The sequence below is a fragment of the Equus caballus genome, chromosome 9 (genome assembly GCF_041296265.1).
Source record: "Equus caballus isolate H_3958 breed thoroughbred chromosome 9, TB-T2T, whole genome shotgun sequence".
NCBI lineage: Eukaryota > Metazoa > Chordata > Mammalia > Perissodactyla > Equidae > Equus > Equus caballus.
Window position 1 is genome coordinate 17330225 of NC_091692.1, and position 15198 is coordinate 17345422.

The following is a 15198-nucleotide window of genomic DNA, read 5'->3' on the forward strand; positions in this document are numbered from 1 at the left end:
GACTCTGAAGTCAGATTAGTTAGGTTCAAATCCTAACTCTGCTGCATATTAACTCTATGAACTTGGTCAAGTTATTTCACTGTGCATCATCTGCAGGCAGGGATAAAAAAACAAAACAAAACAAACCCTAACTAAATCACCTCTAAGTTGAAAGCAGCAGTGAATGTAACTCAGAAACGTCTATTTACCTGTGCAATTAACCAGTCTATGAGTTTGTTGGCCATGACCACAGATTTGTAGGTTCTTAAATGGTAATCTTTATCTCTGCAAAGGAAAAAGAAACCAAAAACATTAATCAAGAGGATAAGTGAGCACTGGGAAACATTTCATTTAGTGTCAGAGTGCAACAGAAAGTCTACTCAACATAATCTGAATTGATTGTCCAAATTATGTGTAAATAAGAAAGGTTGATGAAGTATATACAACACCTGAAAACTCTTTCATCAGCTCACACCAGGAGAAGAGACCCACAATGATAGCAAAATAGGACATTTCTTCTTTCACGTTTTCTTATATCCAAATAGATTATTACTGCTATATTATTTGGCAATAATCTAGCTAGAAATACAATTATCTCATTAATAAAAGAATAATAAATCAGAATTTCTTCCCTTTAAATCAAGATAGAGTCTATGAAAAACCTCCCCCAAATGTGGAGAATAAAGCCTCCCCTTTTCTTCCTGCTCCTGAGTCCTCCAGGAAGGCTGGATTTGCACTGGGGGCTTATTCATTTGGCTCAGCTACAGGGGAAGACCGCAGGCCCATCCTGAAGTAAACACACTGAGAAGCCTGTCATTCATTTTGTCTGATCAGAGCACGAACATCGTGACACCACATCCCCAAGGGAATCAACCGGTTCTCCACATCAGACTCTCCTTTCAATACACTTCCCAGATCAGAGAAATCATTCCAAGTTTAGTTAGACACCAACAAAGTGCTCACGATAGAACGGAGCCCAAGGGCAGAAATCTATAATTCATTTATTTGGCAAGCCTGGATCAAAAGAGAAGGAGAAAATGACAGTCCTCTTAAAATACCAAGAAATCCAAACTGCAAATAATTTGAGGTGACATATAATAACCAGCTATATTCACAGTTCTTTAGCCTCTGTCGGCAATTTACGATTTTAACATTGACATCATTTTAACCACTTTCATAAAAAAGCTCCCTGAAATATGGGTGAAATTTCTGAGATTTCAATAATAAAGGCACTAGGGCAGCCAGTAATCAGCAGCAGATTTTTTTAATGTTTTAAAATTTATCTCCACGTTTCTGATACCGCATCATCACCCATTTCATCTTGGTTTCCATAAGCATCAATAAGAAGGAAATGGACAGTCTATTATAGACACATGTGGGTCTGTAGGTTCTTCACCCAAGTAATTTTTCTCCTCACAAGCTGAGTTCACACACATTAAAAGCATGACTATCATACATTCCATCTGTTTTATGGGTTTTTCCCCATAAATTTTCCCTTGACAGCTCATAAACAATAGTCATTTCTAGCCAAAAAACAATTCCTTCTTATCAGTTCTCACAGGATGTAACTTTCTTGATAAGAAATCCCATATGGCTAAAATATATTTTCAGAACACATTTTCTCACATACGAATTCTACATATACTTGGGTGACATGAAAAATTTAACTATTACTGCTTTCCATTAGTTTAGCAGAAAAAAAAATTTAAGTACCCACTTGCTATTGACTTAAGTAACCACCTTTTAGTATTAAATTATTCAAAATATTTGCTGGGTGCCTGTGCCAGGAATATAGCAGAAAATCAACAAATTTGGGGTTTTTTTCACCTCTTTTTACTTGGGAAGCCTGCTTGGGAAAGTGGACAGGGTACTTTCAGGAGTGTTTTCAGAAATGTTAGTGGACATTGCAATACACTTTTACAAAGCAACTTCTGGAATCCTTTTTTTTTAAGCTCGTCCTTTCCCCGGAATTGGAAACCAGAAGGAAAAAACAGAAACACTGTACATCAAACATTTGGATTCTACAGCCAAGATTGAAAAGCATCTTTATTCATTTTGGAAACAGCACATCCATTCTTTGTTCTGAAAATACATTTTAGTCAATAAACTCCGAATGGCCATTTGAAATTGGTTTAATATTACATTACATTCTATCAGTTAGTGTCTATCAGGGTATATTACAAAAGTACAATAATATTCCTAATGACCTCCTCTATTAGTAATCATAGCACAAAACTCGAAGTTTTCCAGTGTCTTTCTAAAGAGATAAACTGAAAATTAATCCTGATTCCTCATTAAAAAAAAAAATGGCCTATGTCTTCAGAAGGAAAAACATGGTAGAGAATAAAATTATAAAATTATACTTCGTAACTCTAAGGTATTTCTTAATTTTTAAGTGCAAAATCTTTTCTTTGGATAAAAGACTATTAGAAGGAAATACTGGAAATAAAATACACATCCAAGATTTAATTACACAATTTAATGAAAAAAATAAATACACAAGTAATCATAATGGTAAATATTGAGAGTTAACAGTATTTCCAAATCCTCTCCCAGTCAACTACTATGTATTAAATATTAACTAATGTGGATCATTTCATTATCAAGTCTATAATTTACTGTGAATTAATGGCAAATAATTTTATAAATAAGAATAAAGAGTGGAAAACACTATATAATTAGAGCCTCAGAAAATTTAGGAATATTTTAAAACAAGTTATTCTTTAAAATAATCTTTAAAAGTAAAATTTTCACTTTGGGAAGATAAAGAAAATAAGCCAACAAGTTCCAGCTAAATAATATTGACCTAATATGTAATATAACTATTTCCTTTTAAGCTGCCCAGAACTTAGAAACCAGACTCACCTTATCACTGGAGTAAATAGACTATGAAGACGGCAATATAATCTTACGCCCTATTGCAAAATAAAGACATGTTAAAAGCAAGTAAGATCACCCAAAGGATATATCAATAAAATTTTCAAACAAATCAATTCACCGTCAACATTCTGGAATCATTACACAATCTCAACCAATTCAAAACTTATTCACATGTTACATTACATCATAAAAATAATGACTTAAATCATTAAAAATAAGATTAAATTGTGCTATGAATTTGTCGTATACATATCCATATACAAAGTATTTTTTTAATTATTTTTCTTAAAATATAAAACTTCAAGATAGAAACAGAAAATAAATGTATGCAGTAATACATCATACTACTTGTTAATTATATGTCAAAATAAATTTTGTCAAGTGTACAAAGAAAACTGATATTACACTAATTTTATATCTTTGTGTAACTTTTTTATTTAAGTGTCATGACCATTTGTTGCTACATGTGAAATAGTTTTCAATAGATATAAACTTCTGAATGGTGCACTTGCATTACTTCCATTTAGAACTAGATAAGAGAATGAAAAAAATGATCTGACATTAGAATCCATGAAATAGCAAGAAGAAATCAAGATGCTTGCTTATGTATGTCATTTAAGAATTTTCCATACCAGAAGAACCTTTTTAAGTCTCTCAACAGCATTTTATCTTGCTGAAGTATGACTACATGAATTCCGCTATTGATAAAAGGCTGGGGGAGAGGTGGGTACCTTTGAAATCACGTCCTGCATCTCATTTCTTGGATAAAATGTTCCATCGTCATAGCGAAATCTATATAACATCTGTTCTGGTTTGAACTGATGTTTATCAGTAACTAAGAACACAAGAACAATAAATTAAAATACTGACAATCTAAAAAGCGGCAAGTAAAAACAAATAAATTTATGAACTACATATTCCCAAATATTGAGACTTTTAGTTTTACCAAAAGCTTTTGTTTTCCTAACACAGTAATCCTATTCTAGTATTCTGACAGTAAGATTCATGACAAGATTTTGTTATATAATACATTTATAATTTCCATATAATGATTTAAGAACTAAATTGAGATTAGCAACATTCAGCTAGCATAGCATATGTGTTTGTGTGTGTATAGTACATTTAGACTTATATAAATAAACAAGTCTGTCTTTTCTAATTTTTCATAATGCCACAAGTTGAGCAAAAAGTGCTCTTCAAAAAGCAGATACTCCAATTCGTGAGTTCTAATTTGAATCTTAGCCCTAGAAGTGAATTTTAGCATTTATCTGTTTCATCCCACAGCAATCAGGCCAAGACCACACATACGCCAATCTTGATCATTTATCTGGTGTTTAGATCCCCGGAGTGGATTACATAATTTCAACATGTAACTGATTCCAAAATTTTAACAGTTTCCTTACACCGAGAAATGTTTTTCTTACATGTCACTTAAAATTTTTTTCCTGACCACGACAGCGGGCCTCCTTCACGTCCATCCTTAGGATAAGATTCTCATATTCACAAAGACTACTATTAAACTTCCTCCCAAGTTTTCTTTTTTCCAGGATAAGTTATTTTATAGACAGTCGAAGAAAAAAAAAGTGACCATTCTAGAAAGGAAAAACCTCAGATTACAGCTCAAAGAGTTTACATTTAAATGTTTTCTTTACAAGGAATGCAACCTTTGCAGAAGAGATAATTTGCTGCAATGGGTTTTATTTTCATGATTAGATAAAAGACTTTGACCTTTACTTTTTGCTAAAAATGTTAAAGGGAAGAAAAAGCTGTCAGAATTAATTCTCATGAACTACATTTGGTGAATTCAGAAGAAAGCCAAAAGATACGTAACATACACACACACACGTATGTCAAGTTTCAACTATTTCACCCCAACCTATCCAAACCATGTGCCTGGCTTGCGGCCCTAAAATTGAGACAGGATTGCTGCCAAAAAAAGATAGACAACACAGCCTTTTGGCATCTTTTTTTCCAGATTAAGCCAAAAAGAAAAAAGCGTGTGTGAAAGAAAAATAAAATCGAGAGAAATATTTTGGAATCCTATAGCATGTTTCAAGACCAGTTATTTATTTCTCCTATGCAATCTGCTTATTCCCATTTTTATCCCTTAACATTCATTGAAATAAATTATTGTCTTGAAATTCCAAAATTCAAGGAAATGTTGGGCCCAAATGTCTCTTGCCACAATCAAACATTAGTGGTGGTTTGACCTATTCAAAATGGAGTGCTTAGTTGTAAGGCAAACTCTTGTGACTTTGATAATTTAATCTTGCTTAAATAAGCAACTTTTAGTGTTGCCTTGGAAAGAGAGTAAATACTTCTGCATTCAAATTCACTCCTCCAACTTCTCAAAATGGGTTTACTAACTGAGGAGAGTTCAGGTAATCTTGTGAGAAAGGTTGCTTGACGCCATGTTTTAAACAGCTATGTGATGTGGTGATATTACCAGGGATGTACTGGTAAATGTTTAATAACTGGCTCTCTAGGTGGTGGGGAAAAGCAGCATTGATGTGTAGCATTCGTCAGTTTCGACGGTATTAAATCCTCCCACACTGGCCAATTGCAAGTTTCCAAAATAAAGTCACTGAACACCGAGTTAGATGTACAGTGGCACATTATTTAGTATTTCCATCATACAGAAATAATAGCTATAAATAACACCAGGAACATAGATAACAATAAAATGTAGTAAAATAATTAGGAAGCGATGAGTTTTAAGAATATGTTACCTCTGTTGTTAATATATTTCTGTACTTATATGCGAATTTTTAATAATAGCTGTGCTTAATAACCAGCTTGCAAATTTTTAAAAAATTTAATTACCAACTGTCTCAAGCTTATACAAGCCAACTTCAGCCCCCACTGGATATGAGGTCTCTGAATTCTCACATGATCATTTATAATGTAAATAGGAGAGGCAGACAAGAAGAATATTGTCAGCATGTCACAGAGAAAGCATATGCTGCCTCAACCCAAGAATTCCTACTACAGCAAGGCTTCTCCTCTGATGAAGTTCTCAACAATATTTGTAGTGTGAACTACTTGCAATAGTCAACTTTTTTTCGCTTGCTCTCTTTAAAACAGATGGTTCATTCAACTTTATTTTAGGAATTCTATTTTCACTAAAATGCAGCTGGAACAACATACTAATGAAACAAGCATGTTTGGCTCATATTTCATCATTCTAATAAAATTATTAATGTGAAATTGCATAATATGTTCTCTTACTCTCAGTTGGGGGGAATCTGTATTAGTTATTTAGTTATTAGTTATATTAATTTCAGACAAACAAAAAAATTATTTCTAGTGACAAAAATTCAGTATGCCAAAGCTGAAATTACAACTGATCAAATTATGATAATAGTAATAGCACACGCCACTAAAATCAAACTGTGACGAAGGGAACAATATTAATAGAGAGAACTCAGCGTTATATTTCTCAGAAAAAGAGCTCATCAGGTTATAAATACCATTGTTCAAAACGAGTTAAGTTCTAATAAATACTCAAAGCATCTTACATTTGAAATTTCAAATAAATAAGTTTTAATGCAGAATTCATCTACTACTTCCTTTTCAAAATTGTATTGTTGGAGAAAAGTGGTGTCAGATGTACAGGGGTTAAGTTGAGTAGGAATGAAATTCTCCCACACTGATACCGCTTCCAAAAGAAATGTTTTTTATTTTTTTTCTTTTTCGAGGGAGGCAATTAAAAATAGTGTGAGAAACATTTTAACAGAATAAACAATGGTGATTCCCTTTCTGTGGAACTCTGTGATTCCTTCAAAATCTTTCTGCAGTCATGAACTGAAGAGTAGGGCAGACTCTAATAGACGATGTTCATGAAGATATTTAATAAATATTATTCCAACTCTGTACTAATTTAGAATTGACTTGAATGCACTTGACTAGCTATTCATGTCTTCAGGCAAAGTAATAACAGTTTTGTTATTGCAAAGTAAGTAAAATGCCCCCCATAATAGTTATATCTTCAATTTTCAGAACCCAATTCACCATGCAAATAAGCAACTATTTCTTATACAATTCCTAGACCACCTTTGTTGAAACACGAAAGCATGAGTGGGAAGAAAACTTGAAAATAACCTACAGCTCCTTTGAAAGGATGTCCTCTCCCTACACCCTGACCCTTTCCAGCTTTGAGAATTTCTATAACCCACTTTTATCTATTACAAGGTACCCCATAGTCAAAAAGGAAAATATTGTGACAAACTCAATGTAGCTCTTTCTAGAATACAGTAAATAATCCCACAGAGGTACAAAAAGTTGCACATCCATCATTTTAAAACAATTTAAATAGCATCAATTGTTGATAGATAGCTTAAGATAATATTTTCCTGTTCCATCTAACTTATAAACATTTAAATCACTCAAATTAACAATAGAAGTCACAAAAACGTCAATTGAAAATAGATATATTAAAAGTTATTTTTGTAACTATATACTCATACCATTGTAAAACATTAACAAATACATATATGATTACTCTGTTTTTAATATAATTCCAGAGATCTTATATTGACCTGGGAGCTATGTCTCAGTGGCAGAAATTGGGTTGTTGTCCACCAAACCCGTTTAGCTTTTCTAGGCATGCGTCTACACTACATTGTTAAGTTTCCCTTGAAGTCAATGGTGGTCATGTAAGCGAGCTGCCTCCAAGGACATGCGCACAAAAGTGATGCACAATGGGAAGTGTGCAGGACTATTACAAAGAAAAAAAACAAACAAAAACCTCCACGACTCCTTCAAGCTGAGCTTTAGGATCCCTGCATTGAAGATGGCTGAGCCCCGTCAGGCACCAAAGTCCTGCATGGGGCAGAGCACCAAACGCCATCCTCCACCACTGACTGGACTTTCCATGAGTGAAAAATTAGCTTCTATAACGTAAGCCACTGTATTGAGGAGGTATATTTGTTACAGCAGCTAGTGTCAACTGATACTGTTTTCCTTCTCAAGAGTCCCTCCAAAAACTTAGTTCTCCCATCCTAATAGACTTCTGCCTTTCCATAAGGGAATATACCAGCAGCTGGATTTCTTCACGGATAAGGGAAAAGGGTTCTAGGTATTTTCAACACAAGCATCTTTGCCACAGGGAGTTTTAGCTGCAAGGCAACTTTGCCGTAAAAGACAAAATTATGAAAAGTAAAGAGTTACATTTAAAAAGACATAATGAAACATGAAAAATTAATGACAAAATTAAAAACACGACTGCAAAATATGAAAATACAGAATATTTGAATACAAATATTTGAACATTTAAATGTGTGTAGATTCATGGCAATATTACACAAAGAACTGATTTTATTTTGCAGATTGTTACCTAAGCACTTTGTCTCCCAAGGCTTTTGTTCACACTATTATCCTTTTTTATTGCTTGTTGATTCCTCTCCTTATTCAGCATCGCCATTTTTTTCTTATTTCCACTAAGTTGTCCTCCTTCATTAAGAGAGGTATCAGTTTCATCCAAACACCAGCATGCATATTTGTGGCCAAGTGAAAACAATATGAACCAAATGAAAACCATTTGGAACCAAATGAAACCAAAACTGTCAATCAACCAGTTAATTTATCTTTTACAGAAAAATTGCCTTTTTGGTCAATTAGTCGTGCGGTGAAAATGTTTGCAGTGAAACTACTTGTGGCAAAGATATTTATGGCAAAAATACTAGACAAGGGTAAAAAGACAGGCTTAAAACTACTTGACCATAAGAAAAAGAGGCTGCTCCTTCATCTTTCCATATCTTAAAGTACCTAGCATAATATCTTACATATAGAATGCAGGAAAGTGTCAGTAAAGAAAGAAAGAAAAAGTGCCCAAAACAGATTTTCCTTTCTTTGCTCTACAAAGAAGTGGCAATACACAGTCTCTGCACATATAGAGTCTAAAGGGGAAAGGAATTACCATTTCTCAAGGTCAATGACTGTATAGAAAACTCTACATGCCACCTATCTGAGCTTCAATGGACTGCAGGATAAAACAAATACATTCCATTCTTGTCCCAAATGTATGCTTGGACTTGAGGTTAGAGGACAGGAAAGAGGAGCAGAAAAGACGAAAGCCACCTAGCTCAACATATTTTCATTTTTACTTATAAGTTTCTGTATGATGCTTTCCTAGTGCACTAGATGCTAAAAGCTTTAATGCTTTTAATGCTAAAAGTTTTAATGGTGCTAATGAATCAAGTACAAAAATCATACACAATTTATCGGTGTTACCCATTTGCTCCAAATATAATCAGTCATTTATTCATTCATTTGGCAAACATTTATTGAGCATCTCTATGTGCTAGGCACTCCAGGCATTTGCTATATATTAACAAATAAGGCACCTGTTTTCATGTTTCTCATATGTTCATTGCAGGCCAGAGTAGGAATGGGAGATAAAGAGAAACAATAAGCACAATGTCAGAGACTGATAAGTGCAGGAAGAAAATTTCAAAAATTACAAAAGCAGTTTATCAGAATAAAATAATGGGACTGGATGTGCTTCTAAAAATCAGATGGGCATGGAAGACATGAGTCATGAATACAGTTGTTGTATCTCCAGCACCTCAAAAGGTCCCCAGCATACATTAGGAATTAATAAGTATTTGTTGAATGAGAACAGCAAGAGCAAAGATCCTAAATAGCGAGTCATCTTGGAGTGTTCAAGGAAGAGACAGAAGGTCAGGGTGGCCACAGTGTAATGATTTAGGTACAACACTATGTGCTAACTCAGAGAGGAAGTCAGGGGCCCTATCATGTAGGGCCTTGTGAGCCATGGTAAGAGATTTAGGCCATGGTAAGACATCTGGACTTTTTTTTAAGTTGAGTGGGAAGCCAGGAGATGGTATAAGCAGGAGGACACCTTGATCTCATATATGTTTTAAGAGGTCTGTTCAGCTGTTCCCTGGGGAGTATTCTAGGGAGGTGGAGGACAAAAGTGGAAGCAAGGAAGGGGATGATGGTGACTGGGAAGAAGGCAGGGATCCTGGAGGGGAGAGAAGTGTTCTGGTAAGGGACTTATTTTGGTGGTAGATCTCACAGAGCTTGATGGCTCGAGGGAGAAAAACAAATTCCAGATGATTCCTTTCTGGAGAGATGGTGGTACATTACTTTGGAAGCACTCAGAGTGGTGGGGAAGAATTGAGAAGATCTAGTTGTTAGCATCCCACTCTAATTTGGAAAGGAAATGAACATCAAAGCCAAATAGCCATATTTATTCATAATTCCCTGCCTTTTTCTCCTCCCCCACATTTTACATTAGAAATGCCTTAAATTTTTCTTCTTAGTCCCATTATCACTGCTTTCTTGTGTGTTTGTTTGTTATTGATGTTCTTAGGAATCTGATACCCTCTAGAAATGATTCCCAACTCTGTCTCTCGCTCTCTCTCTATCCTGAGCTTTACACACAAATTTTCAACCTCTGGAGGGCACTACTGGACGAATGTCTCATATCCAACCCACAGCCGTCCTTTATCTTCTCTCCAACCTGTTCCTCCCCCTGAACTACTTCAGTCATCCAGACAGAAAGCTCGGAATAATCTGACCTTTCCCTCTTCCTCTTCATCGCCCACATCCAAGCAGTTATCAAATATGCTGCTTCAGCTTCTCCAGAATCTCTCAGGTGGCCCACTCTCTCCTTGCCTGTGGACACAGGCTGGCGAGCCCCTTGTCCTTTCCTCCCGGGGAAGGCAGGGGCCTCCTGACGCCCGGGGATCTCTGCAGTCTCTAACCTCTCCACTCCAGGCTTTCCACTGCTGCATCTGACAGCTCTAACACCAGGTTCTGACAGCTCTAACACCAAGTTCTGTTCACTCCTCTGCTAAAAAGTGTCCATCAGCTCCCCACCTCCTTCACACTAAGCTCCACATATCACAGCCAGAGATTCAAGATCTTCCGGGGCCAGGTGTTTGCCTACCTTTCTCACCTCACTCCCCTCCCTAGCATATTCATCTGCGAAATATATTGTCTTGCCGCATGAGAGTCTCTGCTACTTCCTGAAGAGACCGCCATGACCTTCCCCACTCTGTGTCTGAGTGCTATATTTCCCCAGCGTGGAATGTCCTTCTGCCCTTCTCTGCCTGTCCGAGTTCTATTCATTCTACAATGCCCAACCTTAATGCCATGAAGCATTCCCAAATACTCTAGTTAGAACTCACCATTCCTTCCTCCACAATCACACAACACTTACCTGTAATTCTTATTCTTGCCTGTGTTGTCATTGTTCATTTTCAAATTAACAAATACATCACCTTAAACCCACACTCCCTGAAACAATATTCTACACATACTGGGCACTCGAAAATGTTGTTGCAAAAAAAGAAGCATCCTATAATATGGAGAATTATTATAAACTAAGCTGATCTCTGGAATTAACATATATGCAATTTGTGGATAAATAGATTAAATAAGTGATTAATAAACTAATTACCATGATGGATGATTCCATTTTCTAATAATGCTTGTCCCAAGTGAACACCTTCCTCAGGCCTGTGAATCTCTCCAATTTCCAACAGCCATGACACAAATTCACTGCGACAGAAATCCAAGCAAGAAGTTAAATAGTTACTTTTTTCCCCAGGAAGCCATGCATTCATCAAGCAGCTATGAGGAGCCTCCAAATATAAAGAACATTGGCAGTGCATTTCAGTAAACATTTTTTCACACATGTAAGACCCAGTGATTTAAATTGGACTGTATTCCAGAAGATCCATGTTCACACATTCAGATTTACCTGAACTATACTTAATAACTACTCAACTTGTTAAGACCGCTAATCAACATAGAGGGAAAATTTTAGAGTAGTTTAATTATAAGGTTACTATCCACATAAATGCAAATTTGGGACTAAAAAGATACAACAGATCCTAAAAACAGCTAAAAGACAGAACTAGATAGAGTAATGATGACTTAATATTAGTGATAAATTGTTTTGAATGTGGCTTTCCAGGCACACAGAACCAGTGGGTTTGAAACTCCAAGAGGGCAGACAAAACAAAACTGCATGCTCTGTGTGGTGGACAGAATTCTAAAGATGTCCTCCCACCCCCCAGCAAGAACCCCACCCCTTGGTTTTTTAATCAAATCCTAATCTAGGGAGCACTATGAATGGATTTTGCATATGTAATTGAAATCCCAAGTCAGCTGACCTTATCCCAGTGGGCCTGACCTTCAAAGTTGAGCCCTTCAAGGCTGAGAGTTTTCTCAGGTTGGTGGCACAGAGGAAGTGATAAAAATTAAAAACATGAGGAAGACTCAATGCGTCCCTGCTGGCTTTGAAGATAGAGGGGGTCATGCACCAAGGAATGCAGGCAGCCTCTAGTGGAGGGCAGCCTGGCCAAGAGCCAGCGGGAAATGGGGACCTCATTCCTACAACCATAAACAACTAAATTCTGCCAACAACCCGAATGTGCTGGAAAGTGGATTCTTCCTCAGAGACCTAAGATAAGAGCCCAACCCCAGCCCAGTAAATGCCCTGATTGTGGCCTCGTGAGACCCTAAACAGAGAACCCAGTGGAGCTCACCCAGACTTCTAACCTACAGAACTACAAGGTAATAAACGGGCGTTGTTTCAAGCCACTAAACATGTGGTAATTTGTTTCGCAGCAACAGAAAATTAATATACACCAAAGGTACAGAAAAGTTCTACTACATTGCTTTCAAACTTTAAAATTACTTGATAAATTCATTGTTATATCTCAACCGTCATCCACAAGGAATACTCCAACACGAAACCATCCATCAGAACTGTCGACCACACACATCTGCTGTGGCTGTGGGAGGCCACAGAGGACTACAGCTCACATCTTTCACCATTGCGGGGGCGGGGAGCCCCAGGCCTCCTAGATAAGAAGGATGGTGTATTGTAACATTTAGGAGAGCCTCAGCTTGGTAGTGATTTTGGTTTTTATGGCCATGTGGTATCATTAAGAGAACACTAAATACAGAGACATTTTACAACAAAATATTTGATCATGCTCATCTTAGAAAAATCTAATATTTGAACTTTTATACAAACGAATGAATAGATTTTAGAATGCTTTTATTTTTGCACAGAGGCCAGAGAAGCAAAGGTATGGAAGGTGTCAGGAAATTACTTTTCCATTTATTTCAAAATCAAAAGCAACATATATGGCTAAAGTCAAATAACCAAGGGATATGGCATTCTACAAATGGATGTGTAGTCTAAACAAGTATATTTTAAGGCAGAAGAAGTTGTTAAAGTGCTTTTTATTCTTATATTACATAAGAACCACCCAAAAGAAAAAAAACAGGTGAAGTATAGTATATTTGATACTGGCTCAACATGAGGTTGACATAAACGAAGCCACAATGTGGAAAAGAAACAATACTGTAAGTGTGAATGACCTGATTAACTAACCCAGCTGGATATGCACCCTCCAGGAGATATACATGCTCTGTAGATTTTATGGACCTTCCCAGCTGCAATAAATTGATAACTTTATTCTTATGAGCTCATTAGGAATATGATGACCCTGGGGCAGAGAATCTATGCTGATAGCCATCATCAATGACAACTGAAAAATCTGGGTATAGGGCGTTGCTCCAGTCGCTGATGCATATCCAGTAAAACTGAAGATTATCAGGAGCTAAGACCAGATGTCTGCCCTAACTGAAGATCAGATGCCTGTCACCACCCGGAGAAGAGTACCCTATATAACTGGTTTGTAGTCTTTGTTCTGTAAGGTGGTTCTTTCAAACATTAGTCAGCCATCTTCCCCCTTGCTAGGAAGCTGTAATAAAATCTCTTTCTCTCCTACAACCTTGCTTCCTGACTACTGGCATGTCTTGTGGCAGGCAGATGACCCCCCCTTGGGTGGTAACAAATTGGTTAAGATCATGTACTTTGCAGTAAGACAACCTGGATTCAAATCGTGTTTCTGCCTCTACTAGCTGTGTGACGTTGGGTTAGTAAATTTAGCTCTCTAAATTTCACTGTTTCCTCAATAACACAGAAATAACAAGAATATCAACCTCCTAGCTGTCACAGAATTAAATGAGCTGATGAATGTCAGGTCTCAGCACAGTGCCTGGCACACTGTGAGCACTTATTAAATGCCAGCGGTTGACAAGTAGGTTGAGATGGTTGGTATGTAACTAAAGCATATTTCTCTGATTCGAGCTCACCAGATTCCTGAATGTGTCATATTAAAATGACGGAATGAGCACCTTTTAAGTATGGCTATAAAGTTAGGAGCACAGAGGCATAAAGGAGAAGTGGCAGGAAAGGAAGTTAATAAGTGACTTTATCATGGGACCTACTGAAGTCACGAGAAGATCCCATCAACACTCTGCAAAAGGGTTATGATCCAGACAGAAGCAACCCCACACTTGGGCTGTAACACAAAGGTAGTGTGCAGTTATGGAAAAGGCCACAATTAACACAGCTAACATTTACTGCATCTCTCCCATGTATCAGATGCTCTGGGGAATGCTTTGCATATGACTACAACTAACTAGCACTACAGCCATATGAGAGAGCATGGGTAAGGGGTTAATCAAACCCCTTCTTCTTCAGTAAGGACAAATTTGACCCTGGGGTTAACTTTCTAGCTCTTTTTCCCTAGAAACCTGATGAAGGGAGGGTGTCAGCTCTGTTACTAGGCAGGAGCGTTATGGTAAAAGTGACCCCTGATGGCTAAATTGCATAATTATAAATACCTGGTGAGAAGCCATAGCTTGAAGTGACTCTCTTGGAAGTGAGCACGTCCCTTTGGGAACCCTGGAAATTATGCCCATGAAGTTGTTATAAAAAGTAGTGTCTTCTTTGCAACATGGGGCTCCTAAGCCAAGGTGGGCTCACACCTGCTCTTTCTCTTGCACAAGAGTCATCACCTGAGGGACTGCTGACACTAGCAATACTGGCAACACTAGCTTGCTGGCAGCTGTGTGGCCTGCTATGAGGACCAGACCCACTGGAGAGGAGACCCCAATGCTGCTCTGCAGGCACCAGGTTTCCTGTCCTACATTCTTCTAATGGGGTTGGGAGTTGGTGTGACCTACAGTCATTCTGTGTCTGCATAGCTAATTAAGAAGACATTCTGGTAGGCATTATAAGTAAGCACTAGAATCATCTCAATTTGTGGAGAAGAAAGTGAAATCTACCTTTCCCAAATCTCTCAACTAGCCAGAGGCAGGATCAGACTTCAGTGGAGACAGTCCGATGGTGAAGTCTGGGCTCTGAATCACTCCTCCAGTCTTTTATAGAGATGACATTGGCATTTATTAGCTGCATGAACTTGGGCATGTTAAACTCTCTGACCCCTAGTTTCTGAATCTTTAAAAAATATAAAGGTTTTAACTCCTAGGTACGTATTCCAA

The 15198-nt window shown here is 37.1% G+C and overlaps 1 protein-coding gene across 1 annotated transcript in view; it reads right to left on the reverse strand.

The window, feature by feature from the left end:
* The window catches only part of PREX2 (phosphatidylinositol-3,4,5-trisphosphate dependent Rac exchange factor 2), a 278353-nt gene that overhangs the window by 147952 nt on the left and 115203 nt on the right, over window positions 1–15198 (reverse strand). Inside the window, exons 11-14 of the mRNA XM_023648497.2 lie at window positions 11288–11388; window positions 3591–3694; window positions 2845–2894; window positions 189–264 (exon numbers count right to left, since the gene is read on the reverse strand). Of these exons, the coding sequence (XP_023504265.1) occupies window positions 189–264; window positions 2845–2894; window positions 3591–3694; window positions 11288–11388 (331 nt within the window). The remainder of the gene's footprint in view (window positions 1–188; window positions 265–2844; window positions 2895–3590; window positions 3695–11287; window positions 11389–15198) is intronic.